Source organism: Leucoraja erinacea, chromosome 28 (assembly GCF_028641065.1).
Source record: "Leucoraja erinacea ecotype New England chromosome 28, Leri_hhj_1, whole genome shotgun sequence".
In the NCBI taxonomy this organism is placed as follows: Eukaryota; Metazoa; Chordata; class Chondrichthyes; order Rajiformes; family Rajidae; genus Leucoraja; species Leucoraja erinaceus.
In genome coordinates, this window is record NC_073404.1 from 13,455,530 (window position 1) to 13,477,490 (window position 21,961).

A 21,961-nucleotide genomic window follows, 5' to 3' on the forward strand; every position below is an offset into this window, starting at 1 on the left:
GGGACTCTGCTGAGTTACTTCAGCATTTTGTGTCTATCTTCTGCAACGTGTCCCAAGTGTGTCGGATAACGCTGGTTGGAATGGACTCGGTGGGCCGAAGGGCCTGTTTCCACATGGCATCTCGAAGTCTAAAGACTCCATTCGTGCAGGCAGCGGTGAGAATCATCATCGATGTCCACCTTCACTAAGAGGTGGTTTTGGAGATCTTATAATTGTCCATGTTTCACAAGGTCCCACTGTGAATTTCTACAGTTCAGTGTGTGAACTGTAGAAGGGTCTCGACCCGAAACGTCATCCGTTCCTTCTCTCCAGAGATGCTGCCTGTCCCACTGAGTTACTCCAGCACGTTGTGTCTATCTACAGTCAGATAGCCGAGTTGTTCAGCAGGGGCAGGCTGCCTTTGGTCTTGTGGATGTCGAGTGAAAGGCCCATTCTTCTCGTGCAATTAACGAGCGAGCGATATCTGGGAGCTCAGACTCCAAGAGCACACAATGCAAATGCCGTCTGCACCATACAGCTCCACCATTGGGGCGACTGTGGCTGGGAGAATGGAGGTGGAGGGTCCTAACCTGGGCAGTGGCATCGCCAACTAGTGACAATCTCCCGGCACTGAACTTGTTTATGCTCGTTTATTATATTGTTTACAGTACTATATTTACATATTCTGTTGTGCTGCTGCAAGTAAGAATTTCCTCGTTCTATCTGGGACTCTGTGACTCTGGAAGCGAACGGCGGAATCAACCTGCGCCTCCCGCACGGTTTCTGCTCTCTCTCCCTGCGACCAGAAACAGGGAGACGACGCGGCTGCTGAGGTTGCGGCGCCCGCCCGCCCGGCAGCGGGTCCTCCAGCATCCCAGAGTGCAGCGCGGACTGTCATGGAGAGCGGCGTGGCCAAGCAGGAGCCGCACCGGCCCGGCAGCTTCAACCAGCCCAAGAAGACGCACAAGGCCGGGCGGCACCGCAGCAAAGGCGCGGTGGAGCGGACGAGCAGAGGTACCGGAGGCTTTGGGTCCACGGCGCCCGCAGGACGGCAGGAACTCGCCTCCCTCCCCCCAGTCCCGGCTCTACCGGCTGGACCCCCCCCAAATGCCCAGCTTTCCCATCATCACACTATCCCCCCCCCCCCCCACACACCAGCAACCCCCTCCCCTCCAATCCCCAACCCCCCTCTCCCATTCAAATCCCCAACCCCTCTCCCTTCCCCCAACACAACCAGCGAACACCCCGTGCCCAACACAACACCTGGTCTTCTCCAGCACCATCTTCCCCTGCATCTTCCCCTGAGCACCCCATGCCGTCCCTTCCTTTCCCATTGATACCTGGCTCCCACTTTCCCCCTCCCACAACACTTAACAACTGGTAGACACAAAATGCTGGAGTAACTCGGCGGGACAGGCAGCATCTGTGGAGTGACGTTTTGGGTCAAGACCCTTCTCCAGAATTTCTTCTCCAGACTCTGGTTTGAACACTTGGTTATAGCTCCTCCATGCCCCAACACTCAGCCCCTGCATTGCCTCCTCTTCCCCGCCCCCTGGTTTCCACATTCTCTTCCTGTCCAGCTCCCCCCGGCTCCGTTTTCCAGTGCTGGGGTCATTGGCTGACTCTATGCTCCATCACAGGGAGAGTCGATGTGAAGATCATCAGCAAGAAACTGAAGAAGGAGCTGAAGAAACATGACAGGAGACACCAAGCCAGCCAGAGGCGTTTGCAGAGTCGGGAAACGGTGAGTCACCCTGTTCCCATCGACCCTGACCCTTCCCTCACCCACACTTGTACCTGTGGTGTCTGCTGGGTCTCAGAGGAAAAGAGGAAGTTTTACCTGCAATCCTACTGTTTACCAACATCAGTGCCACTGTCCCTTCCAATCAGGGGAGAGAGAAATTGGAGGAAGAAACGGCAGACATTTTATTGGAACAGCCACATGAATTCCACAGTTCCAAGAATAGGTCAGAGGTTGGGGACCCTGTGATGGGCGATCACCATTTGACATCCCTAATGTGATGGAACGCTCTTTACTTGCTTGGATGCGTGCAGTTTTACTCATTTGGGTCTGATCATCGTGTTGCATGAAGTATGTGAAGATTTGGAGATGGCAGTTCACCAGGACTAGGGGGTATTAGCCATAAAGAGAAGTTGAATAAACATGGATTTTTTTCCTCTGCAGTGTTGGAGGCTGAGAGGAGACCTGATAGAAGTATATAAAATGATGAGAGGAACAGATAGGATAAACAGTAGAACATTTTTCCAGGGTGGAAATATCAAGGACTGGAAGGTATAGCTTTAAGGTAAGGGAAGGGTGGGGTTAAAGCAGATGTGCTGGGCTTTTTTTTGCAGAGTGGTGGGTGTGTGGAACGTGCTGCCAAGGGTGGTGGTAACGGCAGATGCAATAATGGCATTGAAGAAACATTTATATAGGCACATGAACAACCAGAGACCAGAGGGATGTTGACCATGTGCGGGCAGATGAGGCTAGTTGTTGTCATGGTTGGTGCAGAAACAGAGAGCCTGTTCCTGTGCTACACTATTCTGTGTTCTAAGCTCCACACCATTCAGGACAAGCACCCACTTGACTGGCACTGCATTCACCATCCTAAATGTTAATTCTCACTAACACCGCTGGCCACCCAAGGCTGCACCACAGATACTCATCCCAGCTACTCCGACAGCACTTCCCAAACCCATCATCTCCTCCACCGAGGATGAGCAATTGGTGGATGGGAACATCAACTCGTACTCCCCTCCAAGTTGCGTGATCCCAATGGGAATATGATGGCATTACCTCTTCACCATTTGGGTCTAATTCCTGGAACTCCCTCACTGCCAGTGGTAAGATTATGGTGGTTTGCCCCCACCTCTTGAAAGATATTGTAGACCTTGTTGCTGATTTCCAAATAAAGAAAGAGTCTGGGAATAGATCCTAGCGAATCTGTATTGTGCCCTGTCCGTGGCTAGTATTCCTTCTCAGAACCAAACACATGATTCACCGGGATGGTGCCTGAGAAGCAGTAACTGGACAGGTTTGGTTTATTCTCACTGCTGTGATTGTGATTGTTATCGCCCTCTCATTCTGAGGGGCATAGATAGGACACAAAGAGTCCTTTTCCTATAGTTGGGGAGCCTGGAACTAGAGAGCACAGGTTGAAGTTGAGAGGATAGAAATTTAAAATGTCTTGTCCTTCACACAGACAGTGATGGTTATCTGGAATGAGATGTCAGAGAAGTGGTAGAGAACGATACAGTTCTGTTTTAAAGATCTTTGGGCAGGTAATTGGATTGGAAAGGAATGGATACATATGGGCCTGATACAAGCAAATTCGATCAGAGTTGATGAGCATCCCAGTTGGCCAGAATGAGTTGGGCTGGTTTCTGTGCTGTACGATTCTGCTTCTGTGATAAGAATCCAGGTTTGAGTGTGCCAGAATTCTACATCAGTGAAGCTTGCAAGGTATCGAGTTCAACACGTGAGGTGTAGCCATTCCTTCCTACTGCAGGTGCTGGCTGAGAAGCGGAGTCTGGGCAGTCGAGATGGGCCACCTCACCTAGTGGCGGTGATCCCGCTGCACGGTGGCATTAGTGCCCAGGGCGCCCTGCGGCTGATTCGCAGCGATGAGGCAGCTAGCGTGTTCAACAGCGATGAGAGTGGCGAGAGCTTTGGCTTGGTTTCCAGCCGGTTCAAGCGGAGGTTTTACTTCATCCGAGTGAACGCAGGTGAGCGGCTTCACGGTCCTGTCCTGGGTGGGTTTGTGAGTGGGGCGGATGGAGCTACCATAGTTGCCATGGGGAGACAACAGATGAGGCCGAGGATAAGAAATCAGGCAGCAACTGCCTGCTCCACTCACCGGGTTAGAACTGGGACTGGTAGTTCCCTCAGAGCTGTATGTACATGGAATGAACATGGCCATCATCCATATTATCAAGCAATTTATTCTGGGTCACATTGTGATTAGGGAGTAAATGGGTAAGGGATTAAGGAGGTGTAAATGTGGGGAACTCTGATCAAAGGCTGGGGTGGTGGGGTCAGTTTGTATGTTGAAGACGGAGAGCAAGTGTAGAGTTGTGGTGCAGTGAGCAATGTTGTAGCGGTGGCTCAATGGGCTGTACATCCCTTTTGGTTTTGATATTCATATCTTTTTGTTCCCTTTTAGGTGATATTCATGCAGTTCTTGACCTGGCCAAGGTAGCAGACACGCTGCTGTTTGTACTTGATCCCTATGAGGGTTGGGACAGTTACGGGGACTTCTGTCTCTCTTGCGTATTTGCTCAAGGCTTACCCAGCCATGGTATGTGGTTTCAGTTTCCATTGGCTATCAGGGCGCGCCGAGTCATGGTGTCATTGAGCTGTGTTATATGAACACAGGCCCTTCAGCCCACTTTGTCCAAGCTGGCCAATTTGGCAAGTGGGGCTACTAGTCCCATATGCCTGCATTTGGCCAATATCCCCCTCAACCTTTCCTATCCATATGAGATCCATATCTGTCCAAATGACTTAAAAGTTGTAATTGTATCTGCTTCCATAGCTTTCTCTAAGAAATGTGGGTGTGCAATCATTTTCTACTAGATTAGTGATCTGGAATCAAATGTGCAAATGGCAAAATTATAGTTTTGGACATTTAATCTTTTTTACTTTTGTTTAAAAGTAAACATTATGTAATGAGCCAATGAACTGTAGATACAACCTAGAAGCAACAAACACGAAGTGCTGGAGGAACTCAGTGGGTCAAACAGCATCTGTGGAAGGAATGGACAGATGATGTTTCAGGCTGGGATCCTTCTTCAGACTGATTGTGGTAAAACTTGTTTGGTCTTTGCTTTTGGGGATGTTTATCTTCTCCTATTACCTGGTTTAGAGGGAGTTTGCAGCATTGAACCCAGTCCCAACAGGACAGCGTTTAATAGCTTACACAAGTCTTAGGTGACCTGCTGGCTGCTGTCAGGAGGAGTGGGGAGTGGTTGATCCTACACCTACAACTAACTGTTATTTTGCAGTGTTTGTGGTTCAGGGAGTTAACGACCTTCCCATCAAGAAGCGGGCAGAGGCCAAGAGGAACCTGAGCAAGATGCTGGAGCGCCGGTTCCTGGATGCCAAACCCTTTCACCTGGACACCGAGCAGGAGGCCACGCTGGTCATCAGGCACATGGCCATGCAGAAGCAGAAACATCTGACCTTTCGAGAACGTCGCTCCTATTTACTGGCTCAGCATGTGGCTTTTGAACCAAACGAGGAAAGTGGTCTGGTGGGAACGCTGAAGGTGTCCGGTTATGTCCGAGGGCAGAATCTGGATGTCAACAAGCTGGTGCACATTGTGGGACACGGGGACTTCCAGATGAGCCAGGTCGATGGGCCACCTGACCCCATGCCCATGAACCCTAAGGTTACGAAGAAAACACCCGGTGCTGAGGTGAGAGTGAGTTGCAGGATCTGCGAAGCACGGGGGGAGGGATGGGGGGATATTCAGCCCATGGAGCAGGTGCTAGCCCTTCAGAAGAGCCCTCTGATCAGTGCCACTTCCTGCATGTTTACCCTTTCTGCTCCTTGCTTAGTTCTCTTTCAAAATCTGTGGAACCTGCAGGAAATGTATTCCTGAACGGAACAGCTCACTGAAGAAGCCGCTTTCAGCTCGTGTTTTTCGTGTTTTCTTCTGATCAAGGAGGAAGCCACTCAACCCATTGAGTCTATGTCGACTCGCCGAGTAGCCTCAGGTCCCCTTCCCAACATTCTGTAACCAGTCCCATCTCACATCAACATCTCCCAATTCTTCGTCCATCTATGGGGCAGTTAACTTGCCAATGAGCTTGTCTGTTAGATGAGGGGGAGGAAACCCATGCGGCCACAAAGAGAACATGCAAATTCCACAGAGATAGCACCAGAGATCAGGACTGACCTTGGCTCTCTGAAGCAGCGAGGTAGCAGCTCTACCTGCAGCATCAGGGTGCCACGTTTGTCCACTGTATTTCCGACTGTAATTACATAGGGAATGCAACACGGAAACAGGCCTAACCAGTGCATGCAGACATTTAAGATCCATTGATGCTTCCTGCAATCTTTCCTCCACTAAATCTGTCCGTGTGATCTGGTCAATGGAATTGAGATGGCTTTTCTTTGCTGTTGTATTAATTCATGTTGGTCAAATCAGGTTGAGTTTACTGTCATATGCACAAGTACATGAGCTGGAGGTGGAGTGAAAAACCTGCTGGCAGCACACAATGACAATTGATTCTGTCGGCACACCAAGTCAAAAGTCACACATATCAGTGAAAAGAAAAGACTACAATCAATAAGACTTCAACCTTTGTACAAACGTTGATATTTGAAAAGCGGTCCATGATTCTGAACCCCTCTATAAGTCTCACCTCAAATTTTGTACCTTCCCCTGCAGCTGATGTCTGGGTACTTTCAAGAGAGAGCTGGATAGGGCTCTTAAAAATAGCGAAGTCAGGGGATATGGGGAGAAGGCAGGAACGGGGTAATGATTGGGGATGATCAGCCATGATCACATTGAATGTCGGTGGTGGCTCGAAGGGCCGAATGCCCTACTCCTGCACCTATTGTCTATTGTCTATTGATGTCCTACTTCCTTGTGACTGCTGTGGGAAATATGGCAAATGTTTAGTATCAGTGCTGGTCCGTCTCCCATAGTAATACCCAAGACAAAATGTGGTCCTGATTGTATGCCAGGAAGTAGTTGGGTAAGGGCCGTACATTACATTCACTTGTTGCTCCAGAAGATGTATATTTTTGTATTACCAATGTGTATGTTCATTTGCAATTAAAGCATTAAATGTCACATTGTAATGACACCCTATCACTAGTGTTGATGCAGTGTCTGCATTAGTCGGAGAGTTATTATAGTTATTATTGGTGACTCGGCCACATTTTGCTCTCTGGGTGAAGTCATTGTAAATGAGAAATGCTGGTAGTTCTGGGGTGTGCATGATCCTTTCCAATAATTAGGCTCCTTTCTGATTATAGGAGCTTGTTGCTGAGATGGAAGAAGATTTGAAGGTTCTCATGAAAGCGGATTCCAGCAAGCAGGAATCGCTGGAGACGGAGGTGGTTCCAGACCCGATGGAAGGGGAGCAGACCTGGCCAACAGATGAGGAACTGAGAGAGGCCGATGGTGCGTACTAGTCATTCTCCAGTAAAAATACCAATACCAAGACCACCCCTCAGCAACCATGCAGAGTTAAGCATTTCCTAACAATGCACTGTTGGCAAGGGCAGCATTTAATGCCCATCCCTCAATGATCTTGCAGAAGTGGTGATGAGTCCCCTCTTTAATCTCCGCAGTCCTTCTGGTGAAGGTGTTCTCACAACACTGTCGGTGAGACATTTAGAGGATGTAGACACAGCGATGGTCAATGTCCTATCAGCAAAGCACAAAGTGATGAAGAAACCCAGCAGGTCAGGCATCATCTGTTAGTTACAGAAAAGTGCAGATTAAAATAAAGTGCAAATTTCACAATGTGGTAGGTTGGAAGATTGTGACTAGACCCTAGCTTATGTGAGGACGGTACAGCAGCGGTCCTTGATTATGTTAGCTGCCTTTCGGAGCTAGCATGAAGTGTAGATGGAGTCGATGGTGGGGAGGCTGGTGGTGTGATGAACTAGGGGTTAGATCTCAATGTTGGGCTCATCAACAGCACACACAGTTTCAAGAATTAAGTTAGTTTGGAACTTCAATCTGCCTTCTAATTCTGCTGAATAGACTCATCCAGTCATGCAGCATCCATGGTGCAAGAAACACTGAACATGATCGTGAAGAATAGAATTCAAATACTGATAGAATCTATGAAAATCACCACTTGCAGAAATCTGAAACTGCTGGAAACATTCAGCAGGTCAGTCAGTAACTGTGGAATGCAAAATCGAGTTTAAGGTCGAAGACTACCGTGTGAAATAGACAATCAATAATCATTAATGCTGTTGCCTTATTTATTGGAGCTGGTATGGCAGAGCAGTCCTGTAGGCTCTTGTACTACAGAACTGCGTGTGCTTCTGTCTCCCACTCAGCTTTACCACATGAGTTTTTAACGGAAAGTCATAAAATACTCCCCTCAGGATATCAATAACAGATTTATGAAGAGTTAACATATTTGTGCCTGATGGTCAGTTTGATTATTTCATCCCTGCGTCTCAGTGGTGATTCAGACAGACAATCTTTACCTCGATCTCTTCTCTGGGGTACATCACAGCAGCCGAGCTTTGAATTCCTGCTTTGGAAGTGAGGAGGCTGTGCTCCTTGATTCGAATCCTTGATGCTATCAATGTCACTTCTGTTCCATTCTGCTTTAGAGGCATTAAAGGCAAACAAGAAGATTGTTCGGAGAGTCCCAAAAGGCACGTCGGACTACCAGGCTGCGTGGATCCTGGACGATGAGGAAGGGGAGGATGAGGAGGAAGAAAGTGATGATGATGATGATGATATGGAGGGGCAAGACCTGATAGGGGAGGCAATGTCGCAGGTGAGTAACGTTTGGATGTATCATCTGTATTGTCTGGAATTGCTAACCCAGCTCTGAAGTCAGAAGACGGTGCATTTGTGCTGTGCTTTCCCCTGGTGCCAGAGAGCTGTATTACATTTCTCCTTGCCCTAGGCGGCACGGTGCCGTGGCGGTAAAGCTACTGCCTTACAGCGCCAGAGACTCGGGATCGATTCTGACCACGGGTGTTTGTCTGTACAGAGTTTTACGTTCTCTTTGTGACTTGCATGGGTTTTCTCCCAAGATCTTCGGTTTCCTCCCGCACAAAGTTGATGTACATGTTTATAGGTAAATTGGCTTGGTATAAATGTAAAATTGTCCCTAGTGTGTATAGGGGGTAGTAATAATTTGCATGAATCGCTGGTTGGTGCAGACTCAGTGGGCCACATTGTATCTCTAAACTAAACTAAACCTGGGGCAGTACTGTCCGTGTGGCTGAGTGTACCGTGTCAGGTTGCTGTAAGAGTGTGGTGCAAGAATGTGGCATTCCTGAACAATGAAGTTCAGGTACATGGGAACACCCTCATTAACAGGTTCCCTTCCAAGTTACACATCCTCCGAGACAGATGATATTTTGAGTTGGGGGCCCTTCTTCCGAATTGAAGCATAACGGCAGAGTCAAATTCAAACAGTGGTAAGATGGCAGACATTGTCTTGTAGAGGGTGCATTGGTGTGTGGATCCAGGAAATAAACATTCAGATCAGAAAAGCAAGCCTTATGTTTGCAAATGTGTGAAGAAGTCTTGCTGGGATTGTCCATGGCTTTACTGAGACCACTTTTAGAAGAGTGTGTGCATTTTGCTGCTAGTTTCTAGTGAAGCATAGATGAAGCGCCAGTGCGCCCAGGTGTGAACACTGTCAACGGTCTGCACCAGAATATGAAAAGATTGCCATTGAGCTAAAAGAAAATGATCCTCCTATTCCAGTTGCCAAAGTTGATGGCACATCACAAGCTGGTTTGGGCCAAAGGTTTTATATTGGTATGCACCCCACGCTCAAAATTGTGAAAAATGGACAGCCAATTCATTATAAAGGAACATTGGACAAAGATGGTAAGAACATACTCTAATCATTTGGTCTCATTAACTGTTTATAAAATGTGCTTGTTAATAGTGGCTAACTGAAGTTACCAGTGAAGCCTATGAATGTGGGCTAATCTTATACATTAATCATAGAAGCAATCCCTTGCTTTTACCGCTAGTTAATTGTTGTACAATTCTTTTGTGTTATCTTATGCAAAGGAAAGTTATTTTGCTATAGTAATCTTCGAGATTAATGTTTTTAAATTCTTAATTTAGTAACCCCTACTGGTTAATTTCCCCATGATTTTTACACTTTCCAAGCAAGGTCAATAAATGTTTAACTTGAGCACCTCTTTTTGTGTTGAGGACACTAAAGAGTTGACACGTGGTATTCCAGTTCCTTAATGCTTAATATGATGACTTTTACAGATGTTACTTAATACACCTTTATTATAGTTATGATCCTTCAGTGGAATTTCTTGTTTGTTTGTGCCATGAGCTAATGTTTCAAGAACTATCAATACACCTGAGCATGAATAGAGGTGAAATTGATGTTAGGTTATAAATGGGATGTGTGGAATAAATGAGAGGGAAAAGAAAATAACTGATTTATAGAATGATGCAACAGAAAATGCTTGATTTAGCAGAGCAGTCCCATTTACACTTGCTTCCCCCCCCCCCCCCCCCAGCTCTTTACATTCAATACACACCTAATTTGATTGTAAACATTGTATTTCAGTTTAGTTTCTCCCAGGGTATTAAAGTAATGTGGCTAAGATTGGATTCCTGATCCAGAATCATGTGTTTTAAGTCCTAGCTTGACAGCTGGAGAAATTGAATTGGAACAAAAATTAAATTAGAATATAACTGACCTGTCAGTGGTAAGGATTTTTGTTAGCTGATTAGTGCGTTTGCTTTACAAGTCAATGAATTGGTGTTAGATATAGCTCTTCGTGCTAATGGAATCAAGGGATATGGGGAGAAAGCAGGAACGGCTTACTGATTTTGGATAATCAACCATGATCATATGGTGGTGCTGGCTCGAAGGGCTGGATGGCCTACTCCTGCACCTATTTTCTATGTTCCTATAACATTAGTTCAGGAGTTGACTCTGGATGTAGGTTTGCCCTCATAAAAATCATAAAAATGGTCTTTTCTCACGTGTTTGGAAGAATGAGAGGTTATCTTTCTAAGAAGGATTAACAAAGTGGATAATGAGAGGTTGTTTTATTGAGCTGAAGAGTCGTAGTCATACAGCATGGAAACGCCCAACTTGCCCACGCAGACCAACATGCCCATCTACACTGGTCCCACTTGCTTCATAAATTTGGCATCCATTCCTCTAAACCTATCCGATCCATGTACCTGTTTAAACGTCCATGTACCTGTCCAAATGAAAGAGCCGCAGCATTTAGGAGGATTTTTTAAAATTCAGAGCTTCATGTCCTTGGATTCCTCCACCACAAATGGTCAATTGTTGAGAATATTCACGAATGAGATTAATGAACACTGATGCAATGGGGAATAACGTGAGATATGGGTTGAGGCACAAGATCGAATGTGATTGTACTGAGTGGAGGATCAGTTTCTGGGCAGAGTGGCCTCCTGCATTGGAGGACACAATTTAAAATGCCTGACGTGATAAATGAATGCTGATGCACTGCTGAAGGGATGGGCCATGGGGTTTGTAGCTGAGGGTGACTGGCTGGTCCCAAGCTGCCTGACGTATCCCGGTGTTCTCTCCCTACAGGCCAGCAATGAGAGTGACGATGAGGGAGAGGCCACAGAGGAGTGTGAAACCATGACTTTGCCCGAAAGTGTCCGTGATGATAATTACGACGAGAAGATTGACGAGTCTGAGGAGAGGGAGATGCTGGAAAAGTACAAACAGGAGCGGATGGATGAAATGTTCCCGGATGAAGTGGACACACCGAAAGATGTACCTGCTAGAGTCAGGTACCTTGCTGCTGGGTGCTACCAGTCTCGGCAATTTCTGACTGCTTTCCATTTGGTGCTTTGGAGCAAGCGTGAGGAATCCCTTGCAGAACACAATCTGGCCCTTGAACAGGATAGTGACCTTGGCTGCTGTCTGTGTGGAGCTTGAATGTTCTCGCTGTGACCATATGGGTTTCCTCTGGGTGCTCCCGTTTACTTCAAATTCTCAACTAAATGTAGGTTTGCAGGTTAATTGGCCTCTGTAAATTGCTCATTGTGTGCAGGGAATGGATGCGACAGTGGGTGAAGGTACAACTAGTGTGAACAAATTATTGAGGGCCGGCGTGGACTTGGTGAGCCGACAGGTCTGTTTCAACATCGTACCTTTAGACTAATCTAAACTGAATTGAAGCCTGTACACCATTCAGCTGCTTATGCTGGCCCCACCATTCAGTAGATCATCGGACGTGTATTTCCTCAGGTTCACTTTCCTGCACTAACCTCCATACTCATTGGGTCCTCGCCCTCCAAAAATCTATCTGTTTCTGTTCTGGCATGGGCCCTGCCTCTTTGTAGGCTATACCTGCCTTTTTGTAGGGTACGTCGAACAATCCTTGTTCGAGGCGTACCCTGGCCCTATCCCTGAACTCGCTACATTGACGACTGCATTGGTGTCACCTTCTACACCCATGCAGAACTCGTTGACTTCATCTATTTCACCATTAACTTCCATCCGGCACTCAAATTCACCTGGACCATTTCCGACATCTCCCTACAGTTTTTAGACCTCGGTATCTCTATCGCAGGTAACAGACTACTGACCGACATCTACTACAAACCCACTGACTCCCATGGCTGTCTGGACTACACTTCTTCCCACCCTGCTTCCTGTAAGGACTCCATCCTCTACTCACATTTCCTCCGTCTACGCCGCATCTTCTCCCAGGATGAGGTGTTCCACACCAGGGCATTGGAGATGTCCTGATTCTTTAGGGAACGGGGGTTCCCCTCTTCGACTATAGATGAGGCTCTCACCAGGGTCTCCTCTAAATCCGTAGCTCTGCTCTCACTCCCCATCCCCCCCACTCATAACAAGGACAGAGTCCTCCTTGTCGTCACCTTCCACCCTACCAGCCATCACATACAACAGATAATCCTCCAACATTTTCGCCACCTCGAACGGGATCCCACCACTGCCCACATCTTCCCATCGCCTCCTCTTTCGGCTTCCCGCAGAGACCGCTCCCTCCGTAACTCCCTGGCCTATTCGTCCCTTCCCACCCAAACCACCCCCTCCCCTAGTACATTCCCTTGCAACCGCAGGAAATGCTGCACTTGTCACTTTACCTCCCCCCTCGACTACATTCAAGGACCCAAGCAGTCTTTCCAAGTGAGGCAGAGGTTCACCTGCACCTCCTCCAATCTCATCTATTGCATCTGCTGTTCTAGCTGCCAACATCGATGAGACCAAGCGCAGGCTTGGCGATCACTTCGCCCAACACCTCCGCTCAGTTTGCAATAACCAACCTGATCTCCTGGTGGCTCAGCATTTCAGCTCCCCCTCCCATTCCGAATCTGACTATTCTGTCCTGGGCCTCCTCCATGGCCAGAATGAGTCCTACCGCAAATTGGAGGAGCAGCAGCTCATGTTTCGCTTGGGTAGTTTGCACCCCAGCGGTATGAACATTGACTTCTCCAATTTCAGGCAGTCCTTACTTCCTCCCTCCTTCCCCGTCCCTTCTCAGTTCTCCCACAGCCTACTGTCTCCGCCTCTTCTTCTTCCCTTCCGCCCACCCCCACCCCCACCTCCGTCTGAAGAAAGGTCTCGACCCGCAACGGCCCTTTTTCCTTCCCTTCCTTGAAGCTGCCTCACCCGCTGGGTTTCTCCAGCATTTTAGTCTACCTTCGATTTTTCCAGCATCTGCAGTTCTCTCTTAAACATGACTATCCATTTGTTAGGTGAGGGAATCAAAACTGGGCTCAGTAAGAGGCAGAGTTACAAAATAAGGGGCCAACCATTTAAAAAAGCAATGCAAATGGCGGAGGTAATGCAATAAGAGGAGGTGCTGGAACTGTGAAATATAGAACACAGTAATTGCCGGCAATCCAGTAAAAGAAAAAGCTGGAGATGCCCAGCAGACCAGGCAGCATCCGTGGAGAGAACTGAACGGAGTTTATGCTCAGATTCAATAATGTTGGCTCAAATTCGTGTAGACACAAGGAACTGCAAGTGTTTGCATCTTGTGAGGAAAACAATGTAACAGTGGGCTATGCAGCTTCTCTGGAGGACGTGGAAAGGTGACATTTCAGATCCTTGGACTCCATTTCTCCTTCTCCACAGATGCTGCTGTACCTGCTGCGTATTTCCAGCATTCTCTTTTATCCAGATTGCAGCCACAGTTTCAGCTTTGTCATTTCATGCTCCTCCATCCTCTAAAGAGCTACAATACACCACTAGAGTACTAGTGTACATTGACTAGGGGAAGATGATGCTGCCAGTGCAGTGTAGGGCTGGTGCCTCATCTCTGATGCAATGCCAAGACCAGGTTTGGTCTTGATAGATGTAAAAGATCTGTGAGCAGCTTTCGAACGGGTAGGTGCGTTCCCCAGTTGCAAGGCAGAATGCAGGTGTCAGTATTTCCAGATTGCACACGATCCCTCCCCACTCCGATGCGGCGTTTGGCTACCATACATGCATCTTGATGAATTCCTGTAAACATCACAGGTTTCAGAAGTACAGAGGTCTGAAGAGTTTCCGGGCATCACCATGGGACCCCAAGGAGAATCTACCCCGAGATTATGCCAGAATCTTCCAGTTCCAGAACTTTACCCGAACGAGAAAACGAATCTTCAATGAGCTGAGTGAGGAGGAGGAAGGTGCAATGGTAACGTGACTGTGTGTACTGTGGTGTTAAAGGACACAGGTATCCTTCGCTGGTTCCTGCTTTAGAGCTTATGGGCCGGGGATAGTGAATGTCCTTCTGCTGCTGTGTTCCAAGATGGAGCCAATGTGGGTGGTGTGCTGGGATCCATCTGTAACCTCCCCCTCTCCTTTCAGTTGCTAACCTGCTGGGAGCTGATGCATTTGTCACTTCATTGATCTCTCCTGTTGGAAGGCCAAGTTTGTTATTCTCCTGGCTGGTTCCTGTGGGAACTTGCCAGTGATTACACAGGAGTAGACATGCCTCAGCCTCAGACTCACTGCAGCCTATAGTTATACTTCAGGAGGTCATGTCGGCATTAGGTACACCCACAATAGATGTAACAGCAGAAAGGGCAGGAGCTTTTGATTCTGCAGTTCACGGCTGATCTTTTTAATGCCCATCTAATCCCTTTCCCTGATCTGTGGTGTCTAAACATCTATGAATCACAGCCCTGGATATACTCAATGCTGTATAGATGAGCCTATGGTGGGTTCCATGATGAGCCTCGGACCCCTCCCAAATCCATTCCATTTTGGAATCATTAATTCTCAGGGAGAATTTCAAAACTTTTCTGCATTTAGAACAAAAGCAGAATCTGTATTTTGGCATGATGAACCACCCCCTTGGCATTCATTCTGTTGATCCCTTCTGCATGGCAGCAAACCTCAGTGCTCCATTCTTAGTCCCCGTCTCCCCACCAGACATGCCTCTCATTCCAGGAGTCAGAGCAGTGAATCAAGACTGAGCTGTCCCCAAGGCAGGTGTCTCTAGTGAGATGTCTCCATGGGTACAGAGACCCAAATGGCATGCACTGCTTGAGATGTGGTTTTACTGAAGCACTGTGCAATTGCAATAAGACCTTGCTAACCTTGTGCTTCAGTCTCCTTGTATTAAAAGCCGATGTTGTGGCAGCACCAAACGTGGTGAACAAACAGTTGCTTTATTCAGACATTACATGTACATGCACGTTTGGTCCTCTAACATATTGTCATTGCTGTTGCTGCTGAGCGAGGGTGTTGTCTTGAGCTCAGCTACCTGTCGACTCGTGATCTCAAGGTAAGATCTCCTTAAGTAGCAGGACACTCCCCTTAACATCTTCAAATCCAGTGTTAAAACACATTTGTACTCCCTGGCTTTTGACCGTGCCTGAGACTTTGCTTCTGTTTTTGGTGTTTTTGACGTTTCTTTATTTTACATGTCTTTTCCTACTATTTCTTTTGATTGTTATTTTTGGTGTGTATTAACTTTTTTTTGTCAATGATTAGTGATGTACAGCACTTTGTTGCAACTATGTTTGTTTTTAAAGTGCTCTATAAATAAAATTATTATTATTATTATTATATTAACCCATAACGTCACGTGACTGTCCTGAAGAGGGTTCGACCGTAAGTGGTCTGACCATCAGGTGACGCCTCAATGTTATGATTTACTTTTAAATTGCTTGTAACTTAGTGACTGGTGAAAATATTGTTCATGTCCTACATGCCATCCTGGTCTTCAGCCTCAGAGCTATTTATTTACTTCCTTCATAGCCTGGGTGGTACGTCACGGTCCACATCTGCAACGTGCCGCTGTCAGTGATGGAGAGCTACAAGCCCCAGGCACCCCTGGTGCTCTTCACCTTGTTGCCACACGAACAGAAGGTACGGAGGGCGTGGAAGGGGGTAGAGCCCGGTTATGGAGGGCAGAGACCATAGGTGCCGGGGCTGGTGAATGGGGGATGAGTTGGACAAGGACAGCAGGGCAGGACTTTGCATTATTGGGTTATCTGACTGCAGTTGTAATGAGATTGTTGATATTTGTTCTATACTCAGTGATGAGATTATTTTGATCTTCAGTACCTTAAATTAGTTTTTCATTTCATAGTTCTGGACTATGACAAATATGGGGACTGTGTATAGTGACACTGCGGTGTTATATAGTGACAGACCTGTCCCCACCAGTACTGTACCCCAATGTTATACAGTGACAGACCTGTCCCCACCGGTACCATACCCCAGTGATATACAATCATAAGGTCATAAGTGATAGGAGCAGAATTAGGCCATTCGACTCTGCCATTCAATCATGGCTGATCTATCTCTCGCTCCTAACCCAATTCTCCTGCCTTCTCCCCATAACTTGACATCTGTACTAATCAAGAATCTATCTATCGCTGCTTTAAAAATATCCATTGACTTGGCCTCCACAGCCTTCTGTGGCAAATAATTCCACAGATTCGCCACCCTTTGACTAAAGAAATTCTTTTCATCTCCTTCCTAAAGGAATGTCCTTTAATTCTGAGGCTATGATCTCTAGTCTTAGACTTTCCCACTAGTGGAAACATCCGCTCCACATCCACTCTATCCAAGCCTTTCACTATACAGTGGCAGACCTGTCCCTACCAAGTCTCTATCCCAGTGTTATACAGCAACAGATCTGCCTCCACTAGTACTATACCCCAGTGTTTATCAGTGACAAAAACATCCCCGCCAGTACTGTACCTTATTGTGATGCAGTATCAGACCCATCCCACCATTACTGTGACAAACCTGAACCCACCAGTGCTGTAGATTCCCAATATTAGAGTGCTGGAGAGATGCATCATGGAATAAGGTTCTTCGGCCTACCAAGTTTAAATGATCTCAAGTGTGTGAGGGAGACCCGGGTAACAATTGGTGGGTTGAGGGTGGTGAATTTAATTGTTGATCAAATCAAATCTGGGCTTGTATACTCCGAAGTTTAGGATGAGAAAGGATCTTATTGAAACATATACGATTATTAAGGGTTTGGACACGCTAGAGGTAGAAAACATGTTCCCTATTTTGGGGGAGTCCAGAGCCAGGGGCCACAGTTTAAGAATAAGGTGTAAGCCATTTAGAACGTAGACGAGAAAACACGTTTTTCTCAGAGAGTTGTGAGTCTGTAGAATTCTCTGTCTCAGAGGGTGGTGGAGGCCAGTTCTCTAGATACTTTCAAGAGAGAGCTAGATAGGGCTCTTAAAGATAACGGAGTCAGGGATATGGGGAGAAGGCAGGAACGGGGTACTGATTGGGGATAATCAGCCATGATCACATTTAATGGCGGTGCTGGCACGAAGGGCAGAATGACCTATCCTGCACCTATTGTCTATTTTCTATTGTCTAAATCTAAACCAGGCACCCAGGCGGTCCTACGTGATCACAAGGAGAACATGCAATCTCCCCACACGAGTGCCGGAGGTCAGGATTGAACCAGGGTCTCTGTGCTGTGAGGTAGTGGCTCTGCCCACTGTGCCTCTGCTGACCTGTGGCAATATGTGTACTCCAGTACAGCACAGAGAGTGACTTGAGGGAGGGGGGTTCCCGGAGGGATGGGGAGAACACGGGTAGAACTGAGGGTTTGAGGGCAATGTTACGATGAGGACTGTCAGAGTTGCCCTCTCTTTTCCAGCTATCGGTTGCCCATTTCTTGCTCAGGAGACATGCGAGCAACAGCGGACCGGTCAAGTCGAAAGAGGAGATGGTTTTCCACTGTGGCTGCAGGCGGTTCCGCGCCCCACCTCTGTACTCACAGCACACAGCCGGTCAGTCCTGTCCTTGGACATCCCGTGTAGGGTGGGACTGGGATTGCCAGGGTTGGTTTCTCGGGCTAGTAGATCCCTGCCCAATGTGAAATTGCCCCATTGACCCACCACAGACTGCCCGCTGAAGGGTCTGCACTGTGCTGTCAGGGAGGGAGTTCCTGGACTTGCAGCCAGCAATGGTGAACTGTGACATCGAGCCAGAGGGGAAGCCACAGGAGATGGTGCCCTCTGTGCCTAATATCCATGTCCTCCCTGGTACTGGCTGCAGGGTTGAGGATGCAGTTGGAGTAACTGTGTAAATAACGACGCTGAGAGTTGGTACTGAGGGCACGCCACCCTGGATGAGGCCCCTCTGTAGAGGGTCCCGCGGAGCAGGGTTACTCGTCAGTCTTGGGCAGCTTTCCTTTCACTTGGTCAGCGCTGGGTCAGATGATCCCGAGGGCACGGGTGGTGGTTGTAGACTGAGGGTTCTTGGTGTTGCGAGGCGTGTTTCTTCATTCACCATCTGCTTGATCCCCCCCACAGCCAACAAGTTCAAGTACGAGCGGTTTCTGCGCTCCAACGCCACTGTGGTGGCTACGGTCTACTGCCCCATTACCTTTCCCCCAGCATCTGTGCTGATGTTTAAACAAAGAGCCAACGGTGGGTACTGCTGATTCTTGTCAATATTGTTGGGGTGCGGGGCTGTTCTCCAGTGTGGTGGAGGAGGAGAGCCTGTATGGGCGTATTTGGTAGAGCATGGGAAATTTGTGCATGCAAGGGAGGTGTGTATGTAGTGGAAGGGGGAAGGACGAGCACTCAGTGGAGCAGAGGGTGCGGGTATCTGTGCAGTGGAAGGATGTGCATGTGTATTTGTGCAATGGAAGGGGGATGGAGTGTGTGAGTGCTCACAGAAGAGAACATGTGTCTGTGCCGATGTAACATCAAGTGTTGCTGTGCCTTACTCTCTCACTGGGCTTGCAGTCGGTACAGATGGTCTGCCGGTGTGAAAGTTTCCTGTCAGTGAAATTCGGATAGATCTGGGCCTGTTACGCTGCAGGCAGTGACCGGACGGCCCAGAATGGCTGCAGCTTCCCTCCAGCGGAGCTGGGTTTGTTGGCAGGGCGAGTGCTCAGCTGGTTGTGTGCCCATGGCTGCCTGGTGTTGCTCGGGGGCCTGCTGACAGGTGAGGCCTCCTTGCCCAGGGGCTGAGGACATCGTCTGTGGTGCCGCACGCATTGGTATTGCCTGCTTGCACTTGCTATCGAACATGATGTGGTGGGGTTGGGGTAAGCAGCAAGCCAGCAGTGCCCTGCTCTGGGGATTTACTGGTGTCCTGCCCCGTCACTCACTGCCTGTCCCTCTGCTCTTCACCAGGTATGCAGGACCTGATAGCCACGGGCTCTGTGCTGAAGGTCGACCCTGACCGAGTGATCGTGAAACGGATCACCTTGAGCGGCCACCCGTTCAAGATCATGACCAAAACCTCGGTGGTTCGATACATGTTCTTTAACCGTGGTAAGGGCTGGGCAAGGGGGGGTTGAATATGGAGGTGGCGGGGAGAGGAAAGATGGATAATGAGAGGGTGGGGGTGTAGTCATCAACGTGATCTTATTCATTAAAATGTGAAGAAACAACTGATGTGTTGGTCACCATGTCCAACGAGCACGATCCCTGCCCTGAGAGCGAGCACCACTATGTCTGACCCCGGGAGTGTGTGATGGGACAGTGTAGAGGCAGCTTCACTCTGGGTCTCGCCCACTATCTCCTTCCAAACAATTTTATTGAATGTAATTCGTAAAAAAGTCCAGACCAAGCTCTTTTGTCTTTTTATTTCCTCCACCTCTTTGTCCTGGTTGGTCTGAAAATAACTGAGCTACCTGCTGTCATTATGTGAAGCTGGTCTTACAAATTGTTCTTATTGAGTCATAGTGAGGTGTTCCATGAATCCCATTGAGCATCAGGGCTCAGAGGTAATAGTGATCTTACTCCTGTTTACGAAAGAATTGCAGATGCGGGAGAAATCGAAGGTAGACAAAAATGCTGGAGAAACTCAAGGGAGTGAGGCAGCATCTATGGAGCGAAGGAATAGGTGACGTTTCGGGTCTCGACCCGAAACGTCACCTATTCCTTCGCTCCATAGATGCTGCCTCACCCCCTTGAGTTCTCCAGCATTTTTGTCTGCCTGTGAACTTGCTGCTGCTCTCCTCAGTTACCGCCTTGGTGCTGAGGAACTGCTCCAAGGTGGAAGAGCCCGTGATTCCACCTGGCATCTGTTGCCTTTGCCCTGGGAGGTGTGTGACGTGGAAGTGTAGAGGAAGCTTTACTTTGTACCCATACTGTTGATGCCCCTGCCCTGGTAATGTTTGATGGAGGTACTGATTGCGGGGGTTAAGGGCATAAAGTTACTGTGCCGAGCGTGTCTTGCCGATACCAAGTTTGTTTCTCTTTAAGATGACGTGCTGTGGTTCAAGCCAGTGGAGCTTCGCACGAAGTGGGGTCGCAGAGGTCACATCAAGGAGCCTTTAGGTAAGCAGTTGCCCAATCACACAAGTTTTACATGGGTCGACATTGCTGTGGGATGATGCTCTCTGCAGGCTAATTATTGTCAGCTGAGGAGAGAGGTACTGCCTGTAACAGCAAGTCCACGATTGACTGAGTGTGGCATCAAGGAGCCCAGGTCAATGGTCAATGGGCAGCAGTGGGGGGGAAACACCTCCAGTGGCTGGAGACCGAGCTCACACCGGGATGTAGACACAAGGAACTAGAGATGTTGGAGTATATTTTAAAAAAAAAGAGTGTTAGAGTAACCCAGCAGATCAAGCAGCATCCTTGGAGCACGTGGATACATGTCGAACTACAGAAGGGTCCCGACCCAAAAGGGCACCTATCCACGACCTCCGGTGTTGCTGCCTGGCCCGCTGAGTTACTCCAGCACTTGGTGTCTTTTTTTCGTACACAGGGGGAGATGGTAGTTGGAGGTTACTCATCCCAGCCCCAGGACATCAATGTTGGAGTAGGTCAGGGCAAGATCTCAGTCCCAGCCACCTTCTGCTGCTCCATCAGTGACCTTCCATCCATCAGTATTGGGATGGTCATTAGCACAATCTTCAATTCATTCACAGCTGCTCAGCAAGTGCAGCAATGCCTGCAAGTCCCAGATAACGTCCAGGTACCGGCTGATACGTGTCATGTAACGTTCATGCCACAAAGCTGCCAGGCGGTGATCATCTCGAACCACCTATCCTCAATGGAGTCTAACCACCTATCCTCAATGGTGTTGCTCTCCACCACCCTCAACACTCCCCCCCACCCTCAACACCCCCTTCCTCAGCCACCCTCAACACTCTCTCCCTCCAGCCCACACACCTCTGCCTGGTAAACTTCATCTGCACCCTCTCCAAATCCTCCATATTCTTCCTGTAATGCGGTGCCCAGAGCCGCATGTTATGAGGAGAAATGTCCTCGTGCAAAGGGTGGTGAGTGTATAACGGAATGTAAAGTAAATCATCGTTAAATATATTTAAGAAAGAGAAAGAAGCACTGATGCTGACGGGGTTAAAGAAACAGGGAGGAGGTGGGGACAGGGTACTGAAGTGGATGATCAGGTGCTGAATGGAGGAGCGTTGTGAAGGCTTGAATAGTCAACTGCTGCTGTCTGAAGATGGGTACTGACCCAAGCCGCCAACTATCCAGAGATGCTGCCTGACCTGCCGAATTACTCCAGCACTTTGTGTTTTATTTTGTAAACCAGCATCTGCAGTTCCTTGTTTCTGGAACAGCTGCTGTTTGCTGCTGCGCGTATGTCTCTGATCTGGTACGCACTGTGTTGTCTGCAGGGACACATGGACACATGAAGTGTTTGTTCGACGGGCAGCTGAAATCCCAGGACACCGTGCTGATGAACTTGTACAAGAGGGTTTTCCCACGGTGGGCGTATGATCCGCATGTTCCCGAGCCAGTGCCGTGGGAGAAGTGTGAGGACAGCATTGATATGCAGGAGGTGGCGATGGACTAGAGTGAGCACCAGCAGTTTGGAGTCTGTGCCTTTATATTAAAATGTTACTGTTAGCCAC

General features: G+C 48.2%; 1 protein-coding gene across 1 annotated transcript in view; it reads left to right on the forward strand.

Annotated features, from left to right (window-relative positions):
• The window catches only part of tsr1 (TSR1 ribosome maturation factor), a 31,338-nt gene extending 9,377 nt beyond the window's left edge, over positions 1-21,961 (forward strand). The window contains exons 2-16 of the mRNA XM_055657775.1: positions 856-993; positions 1,620-1,723; positions 3,492-3,708; positions 4,146-4,280; positions 4,987-5,399; positions 6,971-7,118; positions 8,294-8,463; positions 11,254-11,459; positions 14,164-14,323; positions 15,895-16,005; positions 17,774-17,906; positions 18,432-18,548; positions 19,263-19,403; positions 20,340-20,414; positions 21,725-21,961. Of these exons, the coding sequence (XP_055513750.1) occupies positions 876-993; positions 1,620-1,723; positions 3,492-3,708; positions 4,146-4,280; positions 4,987-5,399; positions 6,971-7,118; positions 8,294-8,463; positions 11,254-11,459; positions 14,164-14,323; positions 15,895-16,005; positions 17,774-17,906; positions 18,432-18,548; positions 19,263-19,403; positions 20,340-20,414; positions 21,725-21,903 (2,427 nt within the window). The 5' untranslated portion in view covers positions 856-875 and the 3' untranslated portion in view covers positions 21,904-21,961. The remainder of the gene's footprint in view (positions 1-855; positions 994-1,619; positions 1,724-3,491; positions 3,709-4,145; positions 4,281-4,986; positions 5,400-6,970; positions 7,119-8,293; positions 8,464-11,253; positions 11,460-14,163; positions 14,324-15,894; positions 16,006-17,773; positions 17,907-18,431; positions 18,549-19,262; positions 19,404-20,339; positions 20,415-21,724) is intronic.